At 32.0% G+C, this 10,307-nt stretch overlaps 1 protein-coding gene across 2 annotated transcripts in view; it reads left to right on the top strand.

The window, feature by feature from the left end:
- The first annotated feature begins 294 nt into the window (after positions 1 to 294).
- The window catches only part of LOC110024662 (actin-related protein 9), a 33,272-nt gene continuing 23,259 nt past the window's right edge, over positions 295 to 10,307 (top strand). For both annotated transcript variants that reach the window (XM_020724760.1, XM_020724761.1), the window contains exons 1-9: positions 295 to 358; positions 491 to 563; positions 747 to 856; positions 966 to 1,025; positions 1,684 to 1,749; positions 4,249 to 4,348; positions 6,290 to 6,465; positions 6,833 to 6,953; positions 7,661 to 7,725. In XM_020724760.1, coding sequence (XP_020580419.1) covers positions 356 to 358; positions 491 to 563; positions 747 to 856; positions 966 to 1,025; positions 1,684 to 1,749; positions 4,249 to 4,348; positions 6,290 to 6,465; positions 6,833 to 6,953; positions 7,661 to 7,725 — 774 coding nt within the window. In that variant the 5' untranslated portion in view covers positions 295 to 355. The remainder of the gene's footprint in view (positions 359 to 490; positions 564 to 746; positions 857 to 965; positions 1,026 to 1,683; positions 1,750 to 4,248; positions 4,349 to 6,289; positions 6,466 to 6,832; positions 6,954 to 7,660; positions 7,726 to 10,307) is intronic.

The raw sequence follows: 10,307 nt of genomic DNA, 5'->3' as shown, positions 1-10,307 counted from the left end.
CCCTTTACCCCCCTAAATACAGTTACAATTCTTAAAAAAAAAAAAAACAAATTCACCTTTTTAAGTTGAAATATTAGATCGATAAAGTATTCTTATTTTTTATTTTTAAAGAATAGTAACAATATTATGAAGTTTAAAATGAGCTTAGGGGGGCTCATTTGATTACTTATAATTTAAAATAGGTTTTAAAAAATGACATTTATTTAATTTATTTTAAATAAAAGATTAAAAATTATTATTTTTGTGAGAACTTATAAATAAATTATAAAATTACAAATTAGTTTCGGGCCGGCGTGCAGTGGTCGTCTTCGAGATCCCCCCCGTAAGCTTTATCGAGCTCTGTTCCACCAAAACAATGGTGAATCGTCGGTTCCATTCCCCTACAGTTCATCTTTCCCCTGCCCGATATTCCAAATCTCCATCCTTTTGTTCATTGCACTCTCACATTTTCACTTTGCCCAATGCAATCAGTTTTCATCTTTCTATGCAGGATTACCTCAAAAGCGTCGTTCCTTCACAGCTCATTGCAGAGCGCGGCTCCAATCTGGTCGTCATCAATCCAGGTAACAAGCCCTAACAGAATTTGAACCCTTATGTGACACATTTAATTAACACATTTAATTAAAAAAACGAGAAAATTAGTCCTTCCAGGAGATATTTCTGACGATTTTAGGGTTTTTGTGAACTTTGTATACTGTACATCAGTAAATGCGTCGAGATTTGAATTATTTATCTATTATTTGAAGGTTCTGCAAATGTTAGAATTGGCTTTGCTCATCAAAATGTGCCCTACAATATTCCTCATTGTATTTCAAGATATGTGAAGTCTGGCCAGCAAAGACATGTTCAGGATCAGGTATGAGTGCTGAAATTTGCCGTCTTGCTTGATAACTGGAACATGAATCCAAAATTCTATTTTCCTTGTCTGTAATTTTTTATTTTGTTTTATTTTTTCCTGGTTTTAGATGCTCAACACTCAAGCAACTCCTGCCCAAAACATGGAACGTGAGAAGGCTTATGATATGGTATATATGGGATGTTTATGCTTTGTATTCACTTGCTTCAAATTCATTCATTTATTATTATTAGGAAGATATCTTTCAATTCTTATGTATTTACATATCCAGCACCGAAACTTCAATTTTTAAATATATTTTTTGCCACCCTATCTATGCATGAAAACGTGTATTTGACTTTTTTATTAGTTAAAATAGTGATACTTTTGATGTGATATGAATGATTTTGATAATATGAATGTAAACATCAAAGTTTAGGTGTTAAATGTGTAAATACATAGGAATTGTGTTTGTTTGGTATGCATTTAAATGCCTCTTATTATTATTAGGAAGATTTACATAGATGCTGCTTAATTGCTATGCATGGACATATCTTACACTAGTGCTGCTTAATTGCTATGCATGGACATATCTTACACCAGAACTTCAATTTTACATACATACCACTTTACCTATGCTTGAAAAGCTGTATTCACTTTTTAAGAGTTAACATGGCGGTATTTTTTATGCGATATGAAGATTTGGGGGTTCTAAATGTAAAAATCAACTTTAGGTGTTAGATAAGCAAATTCATAAGAATTGTGTGGTGTGTATGTAAGTACTCCTTATTATTACTTATCATAGCATCTGCTTTCCGGAATCTCTTACTGCAAATCTTGAATTTCAGATTGCATCTTTCCTAAAAGTACCATTTCTGGACGAAGAAGCTACAAACAACTCTTTACCCCGTAAGGTTTGTCTTTATGGCCATTGTTTACTATTTTGTTTCCGAAGTTTCACTTTTGATCGACTTGTTCTTTCTCTAATTGCTGCCTTTTTTTGTCAAAACCTGCCAGAACAGAAAGTTTAATTTGTTCCATAATCTAAAGCAAGTGAAATTGGTTTATGAAAATGGCTTCAAGGCATTGTTCTTCTAAAATTGTTTTGTCTTGGCATTGTAAAATAATGTTTGAGCATACAATTGTCAATTATGAAATATTTTTTATGTTTTGTAATAAATCCTTATATATGAACTTTTGCTCATCTCACTTAACTGTTTCATTGCATTATTCATCAAATAGAAATGTTCTTAGCTAATCTGCATTCAGGAGAGTTGTTCTTAGTATGTTCTAGTTAAGAGGCATTTACATACATGCCACCCAATTACTATCTATGTATTTACATATGTAACACCTAAACTTTACTTGTTTTCGTTTATACCACCCTAATAATTCAAATCACATTTAAAAGATTACTATTTTAACTTTTAAAAATTGAAATATACTTTTTCTTGCATAAACAAGGTGGCATCTATGTAAAAATTGAACTTTAGGAGTTAGATATGAGAATACATTGGAATTAAGTGGTACTTATGTAAATATTCCAAAAAAAAATGCTAGTTGTTACAATTTAGAATGTTCGGGACGGTAAAGTAATAATTTAACGTAGTGTTGCACGAAGATTCAACGCACTCAGATAAAAGAAAAGTCATAGGAGCAAACACCAAAATTTCTTACTTGGGAAAATTCTGGAAAGAGAAAATACATGGAGTCTGACATAGTTAAATTAATTCACTATATAATCAAGAGTATAGATGTGCACTTTATCTGGATTAGGGAAAATGAGATTATGAGATGATGCTGAAATAATAACTGTTTTAAAATAACCCAACATATACAATTTTTAAGGGTAATCGAGACTATAACTGTTGTAGTATAACTGCAATAATTGTGGTGAGCTTATAATAATCATAGTTAGTTATAGAAGTCATAGTTTATATCTATGACAATCATAGTAGAGCTACTAAAGTCATAGTTGGAGGTTATAACAGCTGTAGTTAGTGACGTAATTCATAGTTGCAAGTGACTATAATAGTCATAGTAGGGTTATCAAAGCCGTAGTTGGTGGTGATAAACAATGATTGGTGTTTGAAGATGACCTCTGGTTGTAATTGATAACCCTTGGTGGTCAGCGGTGAACTCTGACGCTCAATAGTGAACTCAGGTGATCAGCCACGATCTCAGGTGATCAATGATAACCATCAGGATTTTAAGTGTTAAACTTTAGTAGTCAGCCCTCCCTTTTATTCTTTTATCCCTTTAAATGAAGAATGATTTTTATTTATAGTTTTTTAGAGGAATATTTTGGTAAGTTTGATCAATATTTCAAAACACTCTATCAAATGGTCCACATTGATTACATTAATCACAGTTTTTTTCAACATTTAAACGCCATAATGACATTAAAATTTAATGACCATGTGCTCATTGGATTTTTTTTGTTGAAACACTCGATTTGAATATGAGTATGCTAAATTTCGATATCATTTTCAATTGATGCACAAAAATCTTTGATTACACTTCAAGTGTTTGATTTGGACTCAAATTAGACCACTTTTAGCATCATTGGATGCGTCTTGTCAAGATGCCAAGCTTGAGTATAAATTTGTTGAAATTAAGGCCTGGATTATCTTGAATTTGAATTTGGAATGTTTCTTGCTCAAAATGCATCGAGATTCACGCCTAATGATGAAAACTTGTGGATGGCACATCAATAGTACTCCTGCATAAAGTTGATAATACGGCTTTAGGAGGTAATGAAGTTTATTTGAATTTGGTTTCCAGAAAACTGCATGATAGAAAGAGAAATGAATTTATGTGAAGTGATTTTAGGATTCAACCTCGTAGATTTTCCCAAAATGCTACTACTCTTCTTGTAGAAATTATGGTTCCCTTGAATCTATAATATTGAACACCGTTTACCTATTTTTATCCAGAAGCTTTAAGTTTATATAGTACTTTTTCTCATTTCAAAGAATTTCTTTTTTGAGTTCCATATTATAGGACATCCTCTTTCAATATGGTTTTTGGCTCGCATGAATCATGAATTAAGTTTTCATAGAATATTGGAATTCTTTGAATGAACAGCTACAGTTTAAAGCTGCAAAACTTGGTTCCTTTATTTTATAAGTCTTTCCTTATATTGTCTTTGAAGAAGGTAAAAGCATGGTACTGTTTTTGTCCGATGTGCTGATTGTTTTTCCAGTAGTTATAACTGCAGCAACAAAATTTTCTTTTCCTTGGAGTCTTTTTCTTTTACCAAAAAAGACTTCTTATATTCGAGAATCACAATGTTGTCGCAGTTTAGCTCCTAATGTGCTTTCTAAATCTGCCACATATGGAAGTCACCGAATTAGATATTCTCAGGGTTTTGCTTGCAAATTTAATGTTTTTTTGCATGAATTATCCTACAGGTGGGACGTGTAGATGGATTTGCACATCATAGTAGACATGATTCGCCTATCACCTGGACAAACGTCTTGGAACAGAAATCCAATTCTCACACTTCGAAAGGTGTTTCTTTAACAATTATTATTATTTTTTTGAAAAATATGCTTTTTGCATGCTTGCAAATGTTGACTTTCATAAATTTCAATTTGAAAGTTATAAATATAGGGGGAAATGCCATTATTCCAGTTGGTTGGAGTGTTGTCTTTGTTTGATGGCCTTATGATATTCTTTTACAAACTAAACCATCACCATGTTGCTAAAAGATATGATGCTATATGAACTAAAAATTCATTTCAAGGACTTGATTACACTGCATCTCTTTCCATTCAGTGGATTCCACTATAGTCTTACCACAGATGGCAAGAATCCATGTTTTTGTGTATTTATTTTGGGGCTTTTGCATACATAGTACACAATTCTTATTATGCATTTACATATGTCACACCTAAACTTTCATATCTGCACACCGATCACCCGAATCTTTAATATCACGACAAAAATGACACTATTACCACTTTTTAAAAGTGAAATACAATTTTTCATGCATAGTTTTAAAGCACCAAAGTGCTATGTATGTATAGTTTTAAAGCATTTTAAAGCACCAAAGTGCTATGTATGTAAATGAAAGTTTAGGGGTGAGACATATAAAAAACATAAGAATTGTGTGCTATGTATGTATATTTCCCTTATTTTTTGTTACTAAGATAGTCATGCAAAAGATTTCAACTTATTTATCTGCCCGTCATGCCTTGAAAACTTAGATCTTTACAGTTTAGCTGACCAATCTTTTGATTTTTGTCAATCTTGACGGAAGGCATCACCATAAAAAATTGAAGTTATTTGATGTGGAGCATAAAATGGTTTAGATGCTTTTGAATGATTTAAGAGGTTTGTTTTATTCGCTAGACTTGATTCAAACTTTTAACAATAGTTAAAGCCATCTTATAGCTGACAATAGTTTTGAGAGTAAAGAGATAAGAGTTAATTCTTATGTTCACTCTATTTGAACTATCAGGTCTCACATTCCATTATAAAGACATATTGATCAAAATATAGTGAATTTTGTGAGATCAAAATCAAGGCAATATGGCGGGGGAACATATATTATTCAAATTTGGAATTCATTTATCCAGCTAATCAATTTGTAAAAGTGAAGGCTATAATGCAGCATGATAATTTTTAAAACTGAGTTTTCTACATGATTTTTAAAATGGACCCCATGCAGGCCATTCAACCTAGTGGTATGTGCATGGTATTAAAAAAAGAAAATGACATCATGCTATATGATTGTATGGCAGCAATGTTTCTTTTTCAAAGGAGATATCTTTATCAATGGAAATCATGTATTGATGAAATAAAGTAGCTTAGAAAGAATTTTCTTACCAATTATAATCAATTATGTTAAGGACAGATTCAAGTTTATTACCCTTATTTCGAATGATTGTGCACTATTACTTTTATAGAAGATTTTGGGAACGGTAAGTATCTTGTGAAACTTTCTTTTGGTAGTTTTTTAGTTCTTATAGCACAGTTTTATATCGTTTTAGGTATTGTGCTTCTATAATGTTTTTAAATTTTTTGATGTCATTAATCATGCACCGAGTCATTCAATTTTTTTCATATTTAACAAAGCATGGTTATTATCAAGTGAAACCATTCCAATGACATTATGTGTACTGTATTTTTACGTTGTTGGCTTATTTAATTGGGGCATTTACATACATATTGCACAAATCTTATGTATTTACATATCTAACATCTAAACTTTTCATAACTTCCTGATCTTTAATATCAACAACTTTTTAGAAGTGAAGTACACTTTTTAATGATAGGCTCATGACAGCAAAGTGTATTAATGTAAATATCAAACTTTGTGTTAAATATGTAAATGCGATGGAATTGTGTGGTATGTATGTAAATTTTCCTATTTAATTTAGCTCTTATTCCAAAAGCACATTCTTATGATGATCTTGAACTGCTGATATATTCCTCAAAATTGTTTAGACGGGGAACCATCTGAATCTTTTGTTCCTGGCGACTCTGATTCTGAAGAATATAAATTCAAGGAATTTTTTTGTGGGGAGGAAGCCCTTGGAATTTCACCTTCTGAACCATACTGCTTAAGTCATCCGATTCGTCGTGGCCATTTTAACATTTCTCGGGATTATCCGTTACAGCAGGTTCGTATTTTTACACATTACTTTATTGATTTACTATCTGATGGTAACCTCATTCTTATGCATTTACATATCTAACACCCACACCCATTGTTTGATATTTACACTTATAACATTTTAGTGTCATAAACCTATTCATGAAAAGTATGTTTCACTTTTAAAAAAATGGTCATGCTATTTTCTTAATGGAATATTAAAGATTTGAGTGGTATGCATGTAAATATGAATGCTTAGGTTTTAAATATGTAAATGTATAAGACTTGTGTGGTATGTATGTAAATGCCCCAAAACTAAATATCCTATAGTTTCTTCGGATTAATTTGTTTGGTGTTCTGAGTTCTATAAAACACATTGCTCTTATTTGTTGCAGGTGATTACCGATCTATGCGTGATTTGGAACTGGATATTGGTTGATAAGTTACATATTCTTCCTGTGGATAGAAGCTTGTATTCGGCTGTGCTTGTTTTGCCCGAGTCATTCGATAATCGAGGTGGTTGTTCGTCCATGTTTGGGACTCTTTAATGTCAATTTTCAAGTTGACACAAATCTTACTCTTGAGGTTGATTTTTATCAACTCATTTTTCTTATTTTGAAGTTTTTTTTTTACTTTTTTCTAATGTTTTAGAGACTAGGATGGGCTTGAGAAAGCCTGACCTTTTTCCAGTTATTTTTGAAACAACATTAATTGAATACTTATTCAGTAATTAATTAGTAGAGTTAACTTAATCATCTGATTAACTAGTTAATTAACTTGATTTTTTATTAGACAACTGTTTCTCCTTCTTTAATCATAATTATTGTTTTATGAGTTTATGAGTTATTTGAGATTCATTTATGCTTATAATTTTTTATATTTATAAATTTTACTTGATTCCGTTATTGTTCTGCCTTTTAAATTTGGGCAGCACTTTATACATATCATTTTTTTTGTTTTCTTTGAATTTTAGGAGCTGGTTGACAGCTAATTTAATTAGGGCTTTTAATTTCATGCAAAAGTATAGGAAATGCTATCATTTGATGAAGCTACTAGCTTATAGATTGCAAATATGACAGTTTAGTGTTGCTATTTTGAATTAATCTTGAGAAATTTTATTCTTCTTGCCTGGTGCTTTGCTATTGACAATCCTGATTTTTCGATCATCAACTTGAAGTCAAAAACATTATATGAAAATTTAATTTTTGTTTCTGCTTGTGTAGAGATTAAAGAAATGCTATCTATCGTCTTACGGGATTTGGGGTTTGGCACAGCCGTTGTACATCAGGTTTGCCACATTATCTCTATCGGAAATAATTATTTTTAGTGGCATTTATATACATGCCACACAATTCTCATGTATTTACATATCTAACACCCAAAATTTGATATTTACATGCATACCACCTAAACATTTAACATTAAATTAAAAATACCACCACTAAGAACTTTTTAAAAGTGAAATAAACCTTTTCATGCATAGGTTTATAACACCAAAATGTTATATATTAAATATGAACCTTTTGGTGTTAAATATGCAACATAAGGCTTCTTTGGTATGTATGTAAATTGTCCTTATTTTTATGGTAACATAGAGCTACTGACAGGGTGTTCATTGAATGCATCCTGATATTTAGCTGCAATCCACTGCACTTTTTGTGTACTTTGTTGGTTACATTCTGAAATCTCTCTTTGTTCTGTGAATGCATAAATTACTAAACTAAGAACTCTAAACGGTCATTGTTTGTTCTGGGTATTGTTGTCCACAACTCTTAGTTGTAGCCTGGCAGGCCAAGATAGGAGGAATGAATTTACATGGGAAGTTCTGATATCTAGCACTACAAAGCACTTTTTCTATGATCTACTGTCGGTTGTTTAAAAAATTTAGAAATTATCGACCACCAGGTCGGCGGAATGGATATCCCGATGCCCGGTTTTAAAAGATGTTTAATTTAATATATATATATATATATATAATTTAGAAAAAGTAATATTTTAATTTTTGAAAATATAAGACCGAAACGATCTCATATCTGCAATAGTTTAAATGATCGAACACAACCACAATAAATATATTTACCTCGAAGGATAGATACACAACTTGCTGGTGATGCTTGATTAAATAAATTAAAGAATTTATGACAACTATTTTAGTCTGCGAACCTTTTATTTTGACCGACAAGTTTCTCTACTTAATATGAAAAATTAGATAGGGTTTATATTACCTGAGTTTTTAAAACTCCCCATAGAGGCAAATCTCTATAGTTAATTACCTCTCAAATGACTGAAGTGACTTAAGAGAACTCTCGATGATGATCAGAGGTAACTATCTTCATGAATCTAAAATTTAGGGTTTCCAAGGTTGGAAATAGAAAAGTCAAGTGGGAAATGATCAAAATGTGAACATTTATTTCTTGAATCAAAGGAAAGAAAATTAAGGGATGTCATGGATCCTAAGGCGAACCTCGGTGATTTCCCAAACTATCCTATTGTTTGGCTTCAAGTTTGAGAAAATATTATTTGATGTTTCATCCTGCATGTTTTATTATTTAGGGCTTATATTTGCGTGACACGGTCATACAAATGACCTGAAAGATATGAGGGTTTACGTCGTATCGGACGACAACCTCAAAATCTAAAACGAGTTAGTGCTTAAATTACACAACTGACTGTGCAAAAGCCTAAAGATAAAGTGAGGATTTATATCGCGCTAGGCGGACTACCTCGAAGTTCTATGACTTGTTATTTAATTATAAGGAAAAAAGTTTGCTTTTGCAGACCTGTTTGCTCTCTCCAAGTTGTCCTAGTTGAGCTGCCCACGGTGTTAGCTCCAAGCTCTACGTCGTAGCACTCCAAATTTAGATCATGTTTTGTATTTGTAAGTACAATTATTGTTGGCTCTCACGGGCTCGGTGTGCCCCCCAACATATATCCTACTGTTCTCTACCCAAGGAGTTTAGCAAGTGCATTAAAGTAAATAATGCAATAAAAAAAAGAACAGTAAATTGCAGGGGACTTAAACAAATTGCTTGAAATTTTGGTATAATAAAATCATAACAATAAAAAAACGAGTAAATCGAAAACACAATGTTACATATAAAGAAACATGAGTATGAATTTATATGTGACATTAGGAATATCACCAATTGCTATGAACATTTGAGTGTAAGGCTCAAACTCAAATCCCGGAACATTTGGTTTCACTATAGGTTAAGTCATGACAGAAATTTCACTACTCGATTTAATTAAAAGTTATGAACCACATCTTGGTGTATCTTTATGTTTAGTGTTTTAATCGACTTGTGAATTAAGGTCAAGTGCTTAGTTTTGTCATTCATTTGAAAATTAGGTAGAGGAACTCTTACCTAGGGTGTGCTCATAAAGTCTAGGAAGCCTAGGTGTTACCTAGGGTGTGCTCCTAAAGTCTAGGAAGCCTAGGTATTTTACCCTCAAATAAGTGCTCTCCAACTAAACCTCAAATAACTTTCAAGTGTTTTCCAAATATTTAAATAAGAAATTCTCATTTTTGACTTAACCATTCTTAACAAAAATAAATCAACAAGGAAGAAGGCTGACCCACTTCTAAAAAGAAATCAATAAAACAAAGGGGCAAAACCACAAGTAAATTGGCCTAAAGACGTTTAAATTCTTTCAAAAATAATGACCAAATCAGTCACAAAAAGGTGCGTAAAAGCTTCAACAATCAGCATTTAAAGTGCTGTCGGCACTTAAAAGAAGGTTTGAAGAAAGTTTGGGGGGTCGCCCGTAAGAAGCTGTCGGTCGCCGGAATCGAAATCTCGTCGCCCGCTTCGGAAGGACGTTTTAATTTACGTATATATATATATATATATATAATTTTAGAAAAATATG

The sequence above is a fragment of the Phalaenopsis equestris genome, unplaced genomic scaffold, assembly GCF_001263595.1.
Source record: "Phalaenopsis equestris unplaced genomic scaffold, ASM126359v1 Scaffold000266, whole genome shotgun sequence".
Classification (NCBI taxonomy): Eukaryota; Viridiplantae; Streptophyta; class Magnoliopsida; order Asparagales; family Orchidaceae; genus Phalaenopsis; species Phalaenopsis equestris.
The sequence above is the reverse complement of the archived record's forward strand: the minus strand, read 5'-3'. Positions and strand labels throughout refer to the sequence as shown.